This window comes from Hemitrygon akajei, chromosome 3 (assembly GCF_048418815.1).
Source record: "Hemitrygon akajei chromosome 3, sHemAka1.3, whole genome shotgun sequence".
Taxonomy (NCBI): Eukaryota; Metazoa; Chordata; class Chondrichthyes; order Myliobatiformes; family Dasyatidae; genus Hemitrygon; species Hemitrygon akajei.
Window position 1 is genome coordinate 180,874,710 of NC_133126.1, and position 18,179 is coordinate 180,892,888.

The following is an 18,179-nucleotide window of genomic DNA, read 5'->3' on the forward strand; positions in this document are numbered from 1 at the left end:
TTGGAAGTAGCTGAATATTGATAGGTGTTGACTGCAAGCTAATTCCTCCAGCTCTGCCTCACGATGATAAGGACAGATTCATGTTGCTTACAGCCCAGTTGCAAGCGATTCACATTTAAAGGAAGATGTGAAGAACATGGAACTTATTAAAAGCAGTCTGTGGTTTATTTTATGTCATCAGGGAGATTTCTTATTTTAAATACTTTTTGGAACATCAACATTCTTTGAAGACTCCTATTCATTTAAAATGTAATTATTTAAGAGTACCTCATGCAGTCATTTAGATAATTTAGAACAGTTCTGAACCTTAACTGAAATAAAAGCTATGTAGCTCATGAAAACTGATTTTGCTTATGAGCTAAAACATGCTTCTGCATTATGCAAAAATATGAAATACCAAAAAGTTCTCCTTTTTTCATCTTGGCTGGATCTGATGACCTACTTGTAGCAATCGATGTCTATCAGTTAGTCAGTAATGGGCTAAGGCATGATGCAGGGAACCCTGGGCGATGGAGAGCTTAGGAAACCAAAGATCCAGTCATTCAGCCTTGACAAGCTTATCATCCTCAGCAGATGTTGTGTCTTAAATCATTCACATCTCAAGTCTCCAGATATTCACTCCTGAAAGGTATCTATCTTATTCACATCTGAATTAATCAATACTAGCCACTACACTACGTGGGAGCTGTTCCATTGATTGACCAACTGCTCACCAGAGCAAGGCGGCAATTTTAATCCCAAAGACAGACACAAAACATCTGTGTTCCCTCAAGAAAGAAAAGCATACCATCTTCTCAATTCTGACAGAACTGTATAATGGGTGGATAACTAACTGATTCTGCAGTCTATTATTTAAATATCTAAAAGAATTATCAACCTCAAATTTTAGCTACTTTAGATGAACATCTTAGGCTTAGGTTTCTACTTATGCAATAAAAGTAAAGAAAAATATGTTTAAAGATCCTGACAATTTTTTTTCTGTAAATATTTATTTGGACTATCACAAAATCATTCTGCATTTGTGTACCTTTGCCTCTGCCAAATGTTAAGCATTCTGCACTGTGCCTCCAATATAAAGGGAACTGAATTAATGTAGCTATCAGTTTATACGCAATAGTTTATGATGCTTCGGAACAATATGATAAAGTACTATATAAAAATGCAAATCCTGATAAATGGCTGGAATAACTGTAGCCTTGGCCTAAAGGGACATACTGTAAAAATTCTTAATTTAGCCAACAAAGAAACAAAATTATTGAGGGACCTGGTGGATTAGTTTTAATTAAAAAATATACTCTTTTGAAACGTTGCTCTGGGAATTTGATTTAAAGAATGCATCCACTGAGCCAGGCATTGTTATTTCCCCATTCTGATCTAATTACTGTTCAACTCCACAGCTTTTGATACAATGGATTGCTCACTTTGTGATAACTGAACACATAGACTGACAAAAAGAAATACTATTATCTTCCAGTTATCCTGGCCTCTACACTGAAGGGGTCAAATTAGAAATAATCTTTGAGTCACAATGAAGGGAGCCTCATAAATCAGGTTAGAGCTCTGGTCTCCATAGCAATTACAAAGTCACAGACCATAGAAACAGGAACCTTCTGTAATGCCAATAAAAATGTTGACTTTTTAAAACAGAAACCCTGACCTAATTAAGGTCAAAAATCCATTGAATATCTTTCAGTAACTGTGCTATGAATTGAAGGCCACATTTTCTGATGATGTTCCCTATAATTTTCTTTCACCCCCTCTACAAGTCATTCTGAGATCAGGATTTTAGCGCATTTGAACATAGTGACTGTAACATTCTGATCTCAGGTGCACAATGGTTTAATTGTTTCATAACAGTCAGATACCCTTCTGTGAAGTTCTCTCCATAACCTCTCTGTCTCTCTACTAGTCTATGCTATAATGTCCTCCGTAAATCTTTTTGAACAAATATTTGGTAGCGTGTTTTCATTCCTTTGTTGTGTGTGTCTCAGAGACCATAAGGTATAGGAGTAGAATTAGGCTATTCGGCCCATTGAGTTTGCATTGCCATTTCGTCATGGCTGATCCACTTTTCCTCTCAGCCCCAGTTTCTGGCCTTTTTCTGTATCCCTTCATGCCCTGACCATTCAAGAATCTATCAACCTGTGCCTTAAATATACTTAAAGACGTGGTCTCTGCAGCCGCTTGTGACAAAGAATTCCAGAGATTCACTGCTCTCTGGCTAAAGAAATTCCTCCTCATCTCCATTCTAAAAGGATGCCCCTCTATTCTGAGGCATGTCCTCTGGTCTTCGGCTCTCCCACTGAAAGAAACATCCTCTCCATACCCACTCTATCAAGACTTTCACCATTCAATAGGTTTCAATTAGGTCACCCCTCATTCTTCTGAATTCTAGTGAATACAGGGCCAGAGCCATCAAATGCTCTTCATATGAAAAGCCATTCAATCCTAGAATCATTTTCGTGAACCTCCTTTGAACCCTCTCCAGTTTCAGCACATCCTTTCTAAGACAAGGTACCCAATACTGCTCACAATGCTCTGAGGCCTCACCAGTATTTTATAAAGTTTCAACATTACATTCTTGCTTTTATATTCTAGTCCTCTCGAAATGAATGCTAACATTGCATTTGCCTACCACACACAGAGTCAACCTGCAAATTAACCTTTAGGGAATCCTGCACAAGGACTTCCAAGTCCCTTTGTGCCTCAGTTTTTGGTATTTTCTCTGCATTTAGAAAATTGTCAACCCTTTCATTTCTTCCACCAAATTGCATGACCATACACTTCCTGACACTGTATTCCATCTGCCATTTCTTTGCAACTTCTAATCTGCCTGTCCTTCTGTAGCCTCTCAACTTTCTCAAAACAGCCTACCCCTCCACCTATCTTCATATCGTCTGCAAACTTAGCAACATAACGATCAATTCCATCATCCAAATCATTGACATATAATGTAAAGAGAATCAGTCCCAACACAGACCCATGTGGGACAGCACTAGTTACCAGGAGCCAACCAGGAAGTCTCCCTTTATTTCCACTCTTTGCCTCCTGCCAGTCAGCCACTGCTTTATCCATACTATAGCAATTCCTGTAATACCATAGGCTTGTAGCTTGTTAAGCAGTTTCATGTGTGGCAACTTGTCAAAGGCCTTCTGAAAATCAAAGTACAAAACATCAACCGATTCTCCTTTCAAAGAATTCCAACAGGTTTTTAGGCAAGATTTCCCCTTGAGGAAACCATGCTGATAACAGCCTATTTTATCATGTGCTTCCAAGTATCTTGACACTTCACCCTGAATAATCGACTCCAACATCTTCCCAACCAGAGGTCAGATTATCTGGCCTGTAATTTCCTTTCTTCTGCCTTCTTTCCCTTCCTGAAGAGTGGAGTGATACTTATAATTTTCCAGTCTTCCAGAATCATTTCAGAATCTAGTGATTCTTAAAGATCATTACTAATGCCTCCACAATCTCTTCAGCCACCTCTTTCAGAACCCTAGATTGTACACCATCTGATCCAGGTGAGTTATCAACCTTCAGACCTTTCAGTTTCCCAAGAACCTTCTCTCCAGTAATGGTAACTTCACATACTTCATGACCCCTGACACTTGGAGCTTCCACCATACTGACAGTGTCTTCCACAGTGGACTGATGCAAAATACTCATTCAGTTCATCCCCAATTTCACTGTCCCCCATTACTACCTCTCCAGCATTACTTGCAGTGGTCTGATATCCACTATCAACTCTCTTTTACACTTTATGTATCTGAAGAAGCTGTTGGTGTCCCCTTTAATATTATTGGCCAGCTTACTTTCATATTCCATCTTTACCTTCTCAATGACTTTTTTGTTGCCTTCTGCTGGTTTTTAAAAGCTTAGCAATCCTCTAACTCCCCACTAGTTTTTGTTGTATTATATACCCTCTCTTTGGCTTTTATGTTTGCTTGGACTTCTCTTGTTAGCCATAATTGTGTCATCTTTTCTTTAGAATACATCTTCCTCATCGAATGTACAGGATATATCCCTTGCCTTCCAAATTGCTTCCAGAAATTCCAGCCATTGCTGCTCTGCCATCATCCCTGCCAGTGTTCTTTACCATCAAAGAGTCAAATGGATATAGCTCCCGTGAAACATATTGAAATGTTCTACTATGTAAAATGTGATTTATCAATACAATTTATTGTTGTTCTGCTCCCATTCTAGTGCCTTTGTGGTTTCATTTGGCTCTGGTCCTCCCTGAGCTGAGGAGAGTATTTCCTTCCCAGTCTCTTCCATCTCTCTATTAACTGCTTCTGAATTGCACCTCTTGGACCAGTTTAATACTTCTAAGTTTAATAGTCATCCTTATTCGCTTTGTACCTTGAAGAAGCAAAATAAGCCATACTTACTTTGTTAAAAGCTTTAGACAAATTCCGGCAGATGGATGAAAAGGAAAAAGGAGGGTCATGTTGGTGAGAAGTACTAGATTGGGTGGCCGAACACTGTGGGCCATTAGATATTACTGTGCTGTACCATTCTATGTTCTAAATGTCACTGCAGTTGAATTGTTCACCAATCGCTTCCATTTTTCCCCAAATATTACAAAAAACCCATAAGACCATGACAAAATGTTGTTTAGCCAAAGGATACAAAGGCTCCAAATATGAAGAGGGCATTGAAGATGTGGTTCTGGTAGGTGAACAGGGCAACTCCCATGTAGCAGAAGATGAAGTTCTCAGCCATAAAATTCATGAATTCAAAAAGCTGCAAAATAAAAATTTAAATTTTGGTTACGTCTAAGGAAAAGAACAACGGAGGAACACAAGAAAATAGGAACAGGACTTGATCACCAGCTACTCAGGCCTGTCCCGTTCATTACGTTTGCAGTTGATCTACCCCGGGCCTCATCTTGTTCTGTGCCAGATTCTGATAACCTGAAATTCCTGATTCTTTCAAAAATGTTTTCCCTCCCCTTTAAACAAAAGTAGCTACTGTGTGCTAACATCACAATGCCCTGAACTACAGAATACCACATACGTAACACCTTCTGTGAGAAGAAATGCCTGTGCACCTTAGTTTATGTGATTGCTGCTATACCTTATAACTCCATGTCCTTAGTGCAGGAGTTTGAAACCTTGGTTAATGGTAGGGGTTCATGGCAGAAAAATGGCTGTGAATCCCTCCCATTTTGAAAACATTTAACTTGTCATTCCTCCTATTACCCCGCAGGATCATGTATTTTTAAATAAGATTATCCCTCATTCTTCGAAACTCTGAAGAACACCGGTCTGACTTTCATAGTCCTTTATGATATGGCATCTCCATCATTCCAGAAATTTGCCCAGTAATCTTCTGAATTGCCTCCTGATTCTAATATACACCCTCTAAAGTAAAAGAACAAGAACTGTACATAACACTCCAAGTGTTACCCCACCATCAACTTACAATTGTAATAATAGTTCCCATTTTTAAAGTACCAACTCCAAAGCCATTAAGTTTAACGTGCCATTGGCCTTGTTAATTACTGCTTGTGCGTTTCAAAGTCAAAGGAAATTTATTATCAAAATGTTTGTGTGTGTACACACACACACACATACATATATGTATATAGACTCTATGTATGTGTGTGTGTGTGTGTTATCGTATTCCACCTTGAAATTCATTTTCTTGTAGATATTTACAGGAAAACAAAGACATATAACATAATTTACAAAAATATATATGTAAACAAAGACATGCAAAAGGAGTTAAATTGTACAAGTAAAAAAGAAATCAAATAATATTGAGGACATGAGTTGTAAAGTCCAGTGAGTCTGGTGAATCTGTAGACTGTGGAATCAGTTCACAATTGAGGTGAGTAAAGTTATAGGGTAATAACTGTTCTTGAACCTGGTGGTGAGGGTACTTCCTGTATCTCCTGCAGAAGAACACCTAAATCCCTCTGTTCTCCACTCATTTGTAACTTATAGTATATCCATTTAGACAATTGTTTACCATGGGATTTGGCATACCACAATGTAAGACTTCATTTTTTCCTGAAGTAAACTCCAGTTGCCTGGTCATTCAACCTATCTACATCCCATTAGGGTTCAAATATACTCATTCTAGCATGTCCCTCCTATCTATTTTCATAACCACAGCAAATTAAAATATCTTACACTCTGTTCCTTCATCCAAATCATTAATATAGTATTATTCCTTAATTAATATCAGTGTGGGCCTGAGAATAATCCTTGGGACAGCCTACCACATTTGTTTCTCCAGTCTTAAAAAGACCAGAGTTATTTTAACTCTCTGACATCTATGTAATAAGCAGTCTTTAATCCATGTTAGCATGCTTCCCACAATACCGTGAGACCTTGTCTTGTGCATTAGCTATTTATGAATGTCTTCTTGACAGTTTCCCCTCTATCAACTCTGCTTTTATATCCCAAAGAACACTAGAAAATTTGTTAAACATGATTTTCTTTTCATTAAACATTGACATACTTTGATTCTACATAGCTTTTCTAAATGACTAACTATTTCTCTCTTGACTGCAGGCTCCATTCTCTTTCTAACAACAGATGTTAAATTTAACTGGCTCCTTGACTTCTTCTTCCTCTCGAGCATAGACATCACTTTTCCAAACACTCAGTACTCAGCCGAAACTCAATGAGTTTTGTTAAAACTTCAACAAATGGTAACACCATCTCTGCAGCTATTTCCTTAACACCTTTGGACACAGACCATTAGATTCCAGTGACTTGTCTACTTTTAGTTCCATTAGTTCCTCTAATGTTATATCTCTCATGATAGGGATTTCTATTTGAAAAGAGTCAATCTGATAACCTTGCAGTATTTATAGTATTCTGCACTACAAAGCAAGTAGCTTTAAATAAATATTTACTTGCTTCCTGTTATTAATTCTGCAGTCACACTTTCCAGGGTTCCCACACTTACCTTAATTACCCCCTCTCATTCTGTACACCACAGAAACTCATGCTACTTGTTTTGATATCACTTCACAGTTTACTCCCATAATCAATTTTCTACCTTTGAATTACCTTTTATGTTCTCATATCAAAATTCAAGTTAAGTTTATTATCAAAGTGCCTACATGTCACCAAATTCAACCCTGAGATTCATTTTCTTGCAGGCATAATAAATCCATAATAAAATAATAACCATAACAGAATCAGTGAAAGATCGCAGCAACTTGGGTATTCAACCAGTGTGAAAGGACAACGAGCTGCAAATACAAAAAGAAAGAAATGATAATAATAAATAAACAATAAATATTGAGAACATGAGATGAAAAGTTCTTGTAAGTGAGTCCATAGGTTGCGGGAACAGTTCAGAGACGGGGTGAGTAAAGTTGAGAGAAGTTTTCCGCTCTGGTTCAGCAGCCTGATGATTGAGGGCTGTTCTTGAACATGGTGGTGTGGGTCCTGAGGCTCTCGTACCTTTTTCCTGATGGCAGAAGCAGGAAGAGAGCATGTCCTGGGTGCTGGGGTCCCTGATGAAGAATGCTGCTTTCCTGCAACAACTCTTTCTGTAGATGTGCTCAGCAGTGGGCGGGTCTTTACCTGTGATGGACTGGGCCATATCCACTACTTTTGTAGGATTTTCCATTGATGGGTATTGGTGTTTCCATACCAGGCTGTGATGCAGCCAGTCAATATACTCTCCACTATATATCTACAGAAGTTTGTCAAAGTCATGCCAAATCTTTGCAAACTCCTGAGGAAGCAGAGGTGCAGCTGTGCTTTCTTTGTAATTGTACTTGCATGCTGGGCCCAGGACAGGTCCTCTGGAATAATAACAGCAAGGAATTTAAAGCTGCTGACACTCTCCACCTCTGATCACCTGATAAAAAAGTCAATAATCAGCTTCTTGGTCTTGTTGACGTTGAGTCAGAGGTTTCTTCTTCCTCAATAAAAGAATCAACCAATTCCCTTCCATCACTACTTTCCTCCATTTGGCAGAACTGTTCTTCACCCTCAACAACTTTTCTTTTGGCTCCTCTCACTTTCTCCAGACTTTAGGGATAGCCATGGGCCCCAGCTTGCCTCTTCACTAGCTACGCAGAACAGTCCATGGTCCAAGCCTTCCCCGATAATGCTCCTCTTTCACTACATTGATGACTGTACTGGTACTGCTCATGCATCCATGCTGAGCTCAACAATTTCATCAACATTGCCTCCAACTTCTACCCTGCCCTTGGATTCACTTGGTTCATTTCTGACACCTCCCTCCCCTTTCTTGATCTCTTTGTCTCTATCTCTGGAGACAAACTGTTAATGGACATCTTTTATAACCAACTGAATCACACAGTTATCTTGACTATACCTCTTCCTACCCTACCTCCTGTAAAAATGTTATTCTTTTTCTCAGTTCCTTCATCTCCGCTGCATCTGTTTCCAGGACATGGCTTTTCTTTCCATGACACTCTCCTTCTTAAAAGAATGGGGGTTCCCTTCCTCCACCATTAATGTTGCCCTCACCCACATCTCCTCCATTTCCTGGACATCCATGCTCAACCTATCTTCCTGCCACCTGAACAGTGATAGTGTTCCTCTTATCCTTACCTAACAGCCCATCAGCCTCTGCAACTTCTGCCATCTCCAAAAGGATCCTACCACTAAACACATCTTTACCTCCCCCTCTGTCTCCACTTTCCACAGGAATTGCTCCCTCCCTGATTCCTTGTCCACTTGTCACCCCTCACTAATCTCCCTTCCAGCTCTTATCCCTGCAACTGGACTAGGCGCTACATCTGTCCATTCACCTCTCTCACTTCTACTGAGGGCCATGAACAGTCCTTCTAGGTGAGGCAACACTTCACCTGCAAATCTGCTGGGGTTGCCTATTGTATCCAGTGCTCCCGATGTGGCTTCCTCTACATTGGTGAGACCCGTCATAAATTGGAGAACTACCTCATCAACCACCTCCACTCTATCCTACAAAAGCAATTCCCATTCCCAATCCGACATGTTCCACCAAGAAGAGGCCACACTCAGGGTGGAGAAGCAACACTTTATATTCCACCTAGGTAGCCTCCAACCTGATGGCAATAAATATCGATTTCTCCTTCTGGTTAAAAAAAAGTCTTCCTTCACCCTCCCCTCTTCTTCTTTTCCCCTTCTGTCCTCTTACCTCTTCTTATCCGCATTTCACCTCCCCTTGGGCCCCTTCTTCTTCTCTTTCTCCTATGGTGCACTCTCCTCTCCTATCAGATTCCTTCTTCTCCAGCCCTTCATCATTCCAATCCACCTGTCTTCACCTATCAGCTTCTTGCTATTGCCCTTCCTCTCCCCCTCTGGCCTCATCCCCCTTCCTTTTCAGTCCTGAAGAAGGGTCTCAGCTCCAAGTATTGACTGTTGATTCATTTCCATAGATGCTGCCTGACCTATTGAGTTCCCCCAGCATTTTATGTGTATCGCTTTGGATTTCTGGCATCTGCAGTCTTCCACGTGTTTTTGAGTGAGAAGTTGTTGTTGTGGCACCAATCAGCCAGATTTTCAATCTCCCTCCTATATGCTGATCCATCACCTCCTTTGATTCTGCCTATCGATGGAAATCTTGAATATGGCTTTGAAGCTGTTCTCAGCCACACAGTCATATGCTGATTCCTGAAATATTCCCAGTCCTCTGATCTACCACTAGCTTTTTCCAATTTTTGATTTCCTGTCCCTGTTAACACACATCCCATGGTTTATCTTTTTCATTGAATCCATCTTTTTGGTTGGTATAAATTTCTGCTTTTATGAAACAGCTGCTTAATTGTCTCTCATGGCTCATTAACTGATCTTACTTATCTTTACCTGCTTTTCCAGTGCATTCCAGACAATGCCTCCTTCATACCTTGTAACTGTCCTTGTTTAAGTTACACACATTGGTTTTGGAAACTTCTGCCTTTTTGCATGTAGTGGAGGGATTTATTTTAACAATTGTTGGATTCTACAGATGCAGAAAGCTGTTCGTTTTATGGGCCTCTCTCACTTAACTCCTTGGTTGCCATAAACTTCTACTTCCTCACTCAGGAAGTCTCCAAATTGTTTTTTATTTCTTTTATTTGCATGTTTCATTCTTGCTACATGGCAATCTTCTCCAGGTGCTCCTGACTCAGCACCACAAGACAAAGAAGAAGGACCACTATGGCATAGCTACTATATGTGTTTTGTGCAACAGTCATTCCTCCCCAAATTTTCACTTCCACTGTTAAAGTATAAGACACTTGAGTATTGTATAGTGATGGCCACCATATTAATATCCATAAATTTAAACTCACTTAGAATTCAGATGCTATTCCATTTCAATTCCTGTTTACCCATCACCCTATTCTCCAATAGATATAATTCAAGTAAAGTCTTGATTTTAATATTTTCTCCCTCATTTTCAAATCCCTCCTTGGCTGATTCCCTCTATTTCTGCAGCCTTCTTCAGACTTAAAACACTTGCAGGAAATCTGTGATCTTATCGTTCACTCCTTACGTTACTGTTTTCAATAACTCTGTCACTGTGTCTTTAGCTGCCAAAGGCCTAAACTCCAGATTTCCTTTCCTAAATCTTTATTTGCTCCTTTCAGCTGATCATCTGTCATGTTTCCTTACATAGGTCAGTGTATGGTGTTATTTTGTTAACACTTCAGTCTCAGTTATTGAACAAAGCTGTCAGCTAGCAGAAGAAAAAGAGTTTTACAGGATGAAGCCAGTGGAAGTGAGATATTGGAAGCTCTGAGGGAGTCATCAGGCAATGCCACAACAGAGATGGAGAGAAGTGAGAATGGAGAAAAATTGGGGACTAAAAAGAAAATGGATTTAACATCACCATATCAGAGCATGTTTGCCCTGGAATGTGTGACAATACTTGTGGGCTGCCCGCAGCACACCCTTGGGTCTGTTGGTTGTTAATACAAATGACCACTTCACTGCAAGTATTGATTACACATGTGATAAATAAACTTGAATCTTGAATCTTAACAGGCTCTCAGGTTAGCTAGACTGAGTCTTCAACTCACGAACTTGTCTGCCCTGAGTTGCTTCAGGTAAACACTGATGAGAAGGGAAACATCAACAGCGAAACCTACAGGGGACATTCAGTAATGTTCAGGTCCATTCACAACTCTTTCACAAATGAAGCCCATCCATACCCGCGAATATTCAGGTTTGTGTCGAGATATGCTAAGTAAATGTTGTGCCATAGAAGTGATAGGCAACACCCATTATCAACAGGAGTGAATTTAATCAGCCAACTTAACATTCAATGTCATTACTATGCTGAGTCCTCCAACTTCAATATCCATTGGGAGCCCATGCACTAGATGCTCAGCTGGAACAGCCACATAAACTCTGTGGCTACAAACACAACTCGGAGGCTGATTAACCTGCTGCAGGTAACTTGACTCCTGTCATCCCAAAGCACTTCCACCATCTACAACCTCAAAATCAGGCAAATGGTTGACAACACTCCACTTTTGCGTTAAGGAGTGCAGTTACAACAAACCCAGGCAATCCATCTCATCTAGGAAGAATCACAACTGTCCCACAGCCACCACCTTAAGAACTAATTTTCTCTACTGCAGCACAGTAGCTGCAATGTTTAACACTTGCAAAACTGCCTCGCTCCAAGATCACCTCCCAAACCTGGGATCTCTTCCACAGAGAAGGATAAAGATTGGAGCAGATGGGTCTACCTTACTTACATCTTCTCCTCTAACCTGTGCACCAACTTGCTCCAACACTTTATTTATTTCCATAAATGCCGCCTGACCTGCTAAGTTTCTCCAGCATTTTGTGTGTGTTGCTTCAGAAAAATATTGCTGTTACTTCCTTGTTGTTGGGTCTAAATGCTGGAACCCCCTTCCCTAGGGGGAATTCCCCCTCCCTGTGGGATTCCTTCACTCAAAAGTCTGCAATTGTTCAGGAAGGAGGATCACAACTACCTTCTCAAGGCAAATCGAGGTAGGCTACTCAGAACCCTAAAAAAATGAATGAGGTTCAGATGAAGCAAGCTCATGGGGCATACCAGGAGCCACAGTGAGTTCCAAGAGGACAATACTGGCAGTAGATCTACACAATTATTAACATCATGCTTTGCTGCTGTTACATACATCTGTTGTGTTTATAGCAAGCAATTACTAGTGTGCAGCAAGACTCCCATTGCACCACCTACTGAGCCTAATCCAACCAATCTAATTTACAGTGGACTTCATGTACTGAGTTTAATGGGTTCTAACAGGCAAACACATGGTTTTACCAAACAACTGACAAGTGTCAGGGGCTGTGAGATTGGCGAGCAGAGAGATATTGAGGTCTGAAGATGCATAGTTTAGTGAAATGGAAGGGTCAGAGTTTGGCTATCTTGTGGTGGAACCACATTTTAAAAAAGCCAAATAGTTATAAAGATAATGAGCTGGATCTTCTGTTGACAGGAATGAGATAGATCAACTGGTTGAGAGATGTTGCAACAACAACCTTGCACTCAACATCCGCCAGACCAAGAAATTGATTGTGGACTTCAGGAAGCGGAACTTGAGGGAACACGTGCCTGTTCTCATCAAGGGATCAGCAGTGGAAATGGAGAGCAGTTTCAAGTTCCTGGGTGCCAACTTCTCTGAATATCTGTCCTGGGCCCAACATATCGATGCAATTACAAAGAAGCACGAAGGCAGCTATATTTCACTGGGTATTTAGGGTATGTCACCAAAGACATTCACAAATTTCTACAGTTGTACCACTGAGTGTATTCTAACTAGTTGCATCACTGACTGGTATTGAGGATCCACTACACAGGATTGGAAAAAGCTGCATAAAGTTGCAAACTCAACCAACTCCATGATGTGCACTAGGACATCTTCAAAAGGCAATACCTCAAAAAGGCTCAAAGTTCAAAGTACATTTATTATCAACGTATACATGTAGTATACAACCCTGAAGTTCATCTTCTCCAAAGACAGACACAAAACAAAGAACCAAGGAACTAACCCATTCAAAGAAAAACATCAACCATCAAAACCCTCTGGTCACCCAGTGTAAAAATAAAACATTGTACAAATGGCAACAAAAGAAACAAGCGAAGATAAAGAATATAAAACACAAAAGGCATATTTTAGTATAGTTCAGCACAGCATTCATTATCTGCAGGCCACCCTGTTTCAAAAATCGCCTAAAAAGTAGTAAAAAAAAAGGATCAGAACTAGAACTAGGAATAGAACTCATCATAAATACTGAATTAGAGTCCAAATTTACAATCCGCGTCAATTAAACCTTGCTCTGGCCACATCCACTGATATCACTGAGGGGGAGAAAGCTCACTCAATCACAATCCAGTGTTAAGGACGCACATCAACCAAGACATGCCCTCTTTTCTACCGTCAAGGAAGATGTACAGGAACCTAAATGTAGACTTACAATTTCAGGAACGGCTTCTTCCCTTCTGCCATCAGATTTCTGAATGGACAATAAATCCATGCACACTACCTCACTATTTTTTCTCCTTTTGCTTTCTTTTTGCACAACTAATTTAATTTTATTTTATATACATATTTTCTTATTGTAATTTAGTTTTTTTATTATGTGTGGCACTGTACCGCTGCCACAAAACAACAAATTTCATGACATATGCCAGTGATATTAAACCTGATTCTGACTCTGTGACTAAAGTTCTCAGTATTTATTTGCTTATTATTATTATTATTATTTTTCTGCAGTCCTGGGTAGGTCTGTAGTCTAGTGTAGTTGTTTTTTTTTTTCTCTGCGTTGTTTTTTACGTAGTTCAGTCTAGTTTTTGTACTGTGTCATGTAACACCATGGTCCTGAAAAACATTGTCTCATTTTTACTATGTACTGTACATAGCAGTTATGGTCGAAATAACAATAAAAGTGACTCGACTTGATTTGACTTGACTTCTTGCATTTGCAGTTTATCTTCTTTTGCACACTGGTCGTTTGTTAAGTCTTAGTTTGCTATAGTTTTTCATTGATTCGATCGTCTTTTTTTGTGTTCTACTATGAATGCCCGCAAGAAAATTAATCTCAGGATAGTATACCATGACATACACATACTTCGAACTTTAAACTTTAAGATAACCCCGCAGAAAACAGAAGGGGATGGTTGGAGAGGGGAAGAATTGTCTGCTAAAGACATGATCCTATTGAAGATGGCGGAAATGGGAAAAGACACAGAGGCTGGTGGGTGAAAGGTGAGGAGATGGTGAGAACAAACCTGTGGGAAATGAGGGAGATGTGTCTAAAGGCTCCCTCAGCTGGGAGGTGTGGTCAGTCAGTTAATAGCAGATATCTGCAGGTCTGCTTTGTCTCTTGAGATGGAGAAAGATTCAGAATAGAAAGTGTCAGATGATGGTCCTTCTGTTGATGAACAAAATCCTTCAACAGCACTGTTTTATTATCCATTGTGACCCCAGGATCTGCTGGGAGGCTGGCTCCAAAGAGTAGAGCAGCCATTTGTGGCTGGTTCTGCATTCAGAATGGCTTTGAGTGCTGGTTAAGCCTTGGAACATTTAAATTAACTGAATTAAACAGAACACAAAGCTCCACTTACTGTGGAAAGCCTGTTACTCCCATTGACTTCAATAGGGTCACTGTATTTGTACTCAGTAGCACAGTGCAGACTCAATAGGCACATTTTCAAATCTCACAGTCTGAGAAAATCTGAGGGAGTCCTCCTCGGTCGTTCATTGATTCTATTATGGTTATTATTCTATAAAGCATTTATTGGGTATGTTTGCAAAAAAATGAACCTCAGGGTTGTATATGGACATATATGTACTTTGATAATAAATTTACTTCAAACATTTCCATTGGACTTAAGTTGTCCACTGGTTCGGTAATGTAAGCATTCTAGAACCAGTACTGAACGGGAGCTGAAAACTGTTCGTGCATTCTAACTGACTGTATCACGGCTTTGTACCGAAACTCGAATGCACTGGAACAGGTGGGATTGTCCGTTACAGCTCCCCCCCACCATCTACAAAAGGTACAGTCTCAGGAATGTGACATCCATGTTCAGGGATGCCGACCAGCATCAGGATCAGGTTTAATATCACCAGTATTTGTCATGAAATTTGTTGACCATCTGGGCCATGATCTCTCCTTGATGCTGCCGTCAAGCAGGAGGCACAGGAGCCTGGAGACCAACACCTCAAGGGTCAGTAATGTGCTTCTTCCCTACTGCCATCAGGTTCTTGTACAGACCTGAAAAAATTAACACTACCTTCTCTCTCGCAATTTGCACAAATGCTACTGTATATTGATTTTGTTGTGTACGTATAATTTATGCTAATTTAAGTTTATGCTAAGTTATGTTTGTTATGTCTGTAACGTACTGTGCTGCTGTGAAAAGCTAATTTTCATGACATTTATACCCTGTGTACATATGCTTATGCAAATAAACATGAACTTGAAATTGTGATTGGGTTCTTCACAGTACTGTTTAAAAACCAGCAGACTCAGGCAGATTTTAAGTGAGAGATCTAGATCTCTAATTTAAAAAAGGTGAGCTTGATAAACAGGCTATTACAGATTAGTTAGTCTAATACTGCCAGAAAATTAATGAAGTCTGTAATTTAAGGATAAAGTAATCAAGTACCTTGAAAATTTCTGCTGAATACAGAGTTAAAGGTGATTTAAAAAACAATTAATCATGCCTGACTGACCTTCCTGAATTTTCTGAAGAGATGACGATAGGAGCAGAGAGAGAAATGGTCTTATAGATGTTATTTTTATGAACTGCCAAAGTACATTTGCTACTGTCCATCTTTAAAGACCGTAAGCAGAAGCTGAAACCCATAAAGCTGAAGGCATTTTATCATGAGCACAAAATATTCTGGAAAACTTCGACAACACACCCAAAATGTTTCAAGAGCTTGGCACATCAGGCATCATCGATGAAGGGGAATAAACAATCAATGTTTCGGGCTAAGAGTCTTCATCAGGACTGGAAAGAAGGGAAGAAACCAGAATAAGGTGGTGTGTGTGTGTGTGTGTGTGTGGGGGGGGGGGGGGGTGCGGGTGGTTTGGGGAATAAGTACAAGTTAGCAGGTGTTAGGTGAGACCAGGTGTGGGGAAGGTAGCTGGGTGAGAGGGCAGAGATGAAATAAGAAACTGGGAAGGGATAGGTGGATGAGGTAGAAGACGGAATCTAATAAGAGAGATCAGTGGACCATGAGAGGGTGACAAAAATGAAAAATGGAAATACAGATGGAAGGATTACTATTAGTTTGGAGGATTTCCAGAAAGAAAATGAGATATTGTCTTCCAACTTATTAAGCTGGTTAAGACACTAGTTTCGGACACTAAGACACTTATGAATATGTGGGTAAGCACAGCTCCAATGACATATTCAACTTTGCTGATGACACCACTGTCGGAGGCTGAATCAAAGGTGGTGATGAATCAGCATATAGGAGAGAGATTGAAAATACGGATGAGTGGTGCCATCACGATTATTCCTACTCAATGTCAGCAACACCAAGGAGTTGATTATTGACTTCAGGAGAAGGAAACTAGAGGACCATGAGCCAACCCTCATCAGAGGATCATGATTGGAGATGCTGAACAACTTTAAATTCCTCAGTGGTATTATTTTGGAGCATCTGTCCTGGGCCCAGTAATGAAGTGCTATTATGAAGAAAGCATGGCAGTGCCTCTACTTCCTTAGGAGTTTGTGAAGAGTCGGCATGACCTCTAAAACTTTGACTAACTTCTATAGATGTGTCATGGGGAATATATTGACTGGCTGCATCACAGCCTGGTAAAGGTACACCAATGCCTTTGAACGGAAAATCCGAGTAAAAATAGTGGATGTGGCCCAGTCCATCATGGGCAAAACTCTCCCCACTATCGAGCACATCTACACAAACGCTGTTACAGGGAAGCAGCTTCCATCATCAGGGATCCTCACCACCCAGGTTATGTTCTCTTCTTACTGCTGCCATCAAGAACGTGATACAGGAGCCTTACGACTCACTCCACCAGGTTCAGGAATAGCCATTCCCCTCAACCAACATGCTTTTGAACCAGTGGGAATAACTTCACTCAACTTCACTTGCCCCATAATTGTAAAGTTCCCATAACCTATAAACTCACTTTCAAGGACTCTTCATCTCATGTTCTCAATATTTATTGAATATTATTTTTAATTTTGTATTTGCACAGTTTCTTGTCTTTTGCACATTGGTTGTGTGCCCATCCTACTGGGCGCAGTCTCTCATTGATTCTATTATGTTTCTTGGATTTACTGCGTATGCCTGCAGGTAAACAAATCTCAGGGTTGTATATGGTGACATATATGTACTTTGATAATAAATTTGATTTCAAATTTGGACTTTAAATTTGCAATTAGAATGCAACTTCTGAAATTATATACAGTTAAGGCCAGGGAATCCTACATTGAAGACAGAATGGGCACCATGTCACTCCCTTGAGCCCCAGCTGAAACTAAGGCAGGTCCCACATGTATTGCTATTTCAGCACACATTTCAGTACCTTGATACAATTTCTAGGTCTTTGTTTAAAAATAAGAATTAAAAGCTGCAACCTGGAGTAGCCCAGTAACATTTTAGCCACTAATCTTAACGTCGTTATACCTTATTTTGATAGATTCTTCAACAATCCACAAACTATTTGGAGGAATATTCTGAGAGCTTACGTTATTGCCAAAAGCCTACTTTACTTCATTACTTCATTTGGAGTTTTGATATGTAACCAAAGACTCTATAGCAAATTTCTACAGATATACCATTCTGACTGGTTGCATCACAGTCTGGTACAAATGTTCCAATAACCAGGATTGAATAATGTTGCAGAGGGATAGTGACTCAGTGAGATCCACCATAGGCACCACTGTCCCACCATTGAGGACATCTTCAAAAGGTAATACCTCAAGAAGGTGGCATTCGTCATAAAGGACCCTCACCTTCCAGGCCATGCCCTCTTCTCATTACAGCTATCACTGAGGAGATACAGGAGCCTGAAGATATACATTCAACATATTAGGAACAGATTCTTCCCCTCTGCATCGGATTCCCTCACTGTGTTGCTCTCTTGCTGCACAATTTATTTACTTTTTATATTCTCAGCCTTGATAACCAGTCAAAGTGAAAATCATTTTAAAGAGTTCCACTGAGCACCCACCATGTATTTGCAAGAAAGATATATTGCATCATGAATGCAATGTTACAATGGTAAATCTTTTAG

General features: G+C 40.0%; 1 protein-coding gene across 3 annotated transcripts in view; it reads right to left on the reverse strand.

The window, feature by feature from the left end:
* Positions 1–18,179, reverse strand: part of LOC140725691 (sodium/hydrogen exchanger 9-like) — a 531,897-nt gene that overhangs the window by 241,588 nt on the left and 272,130 nt on the right. For all 3 annotated transcript variants that reach the window (XM_073041518.1, XM_073041520.1, XM_073041519.1), the window contains exon 10: positions 4,630–4,743. In XM_073041518.1, the coding sequence (XP_072897619.1) occupies positions 4,630–4,743 (114 nt within the window). The remainder of the gene's footprint in view (positions 1–4,629; positions 4,744–18,179) is intronic.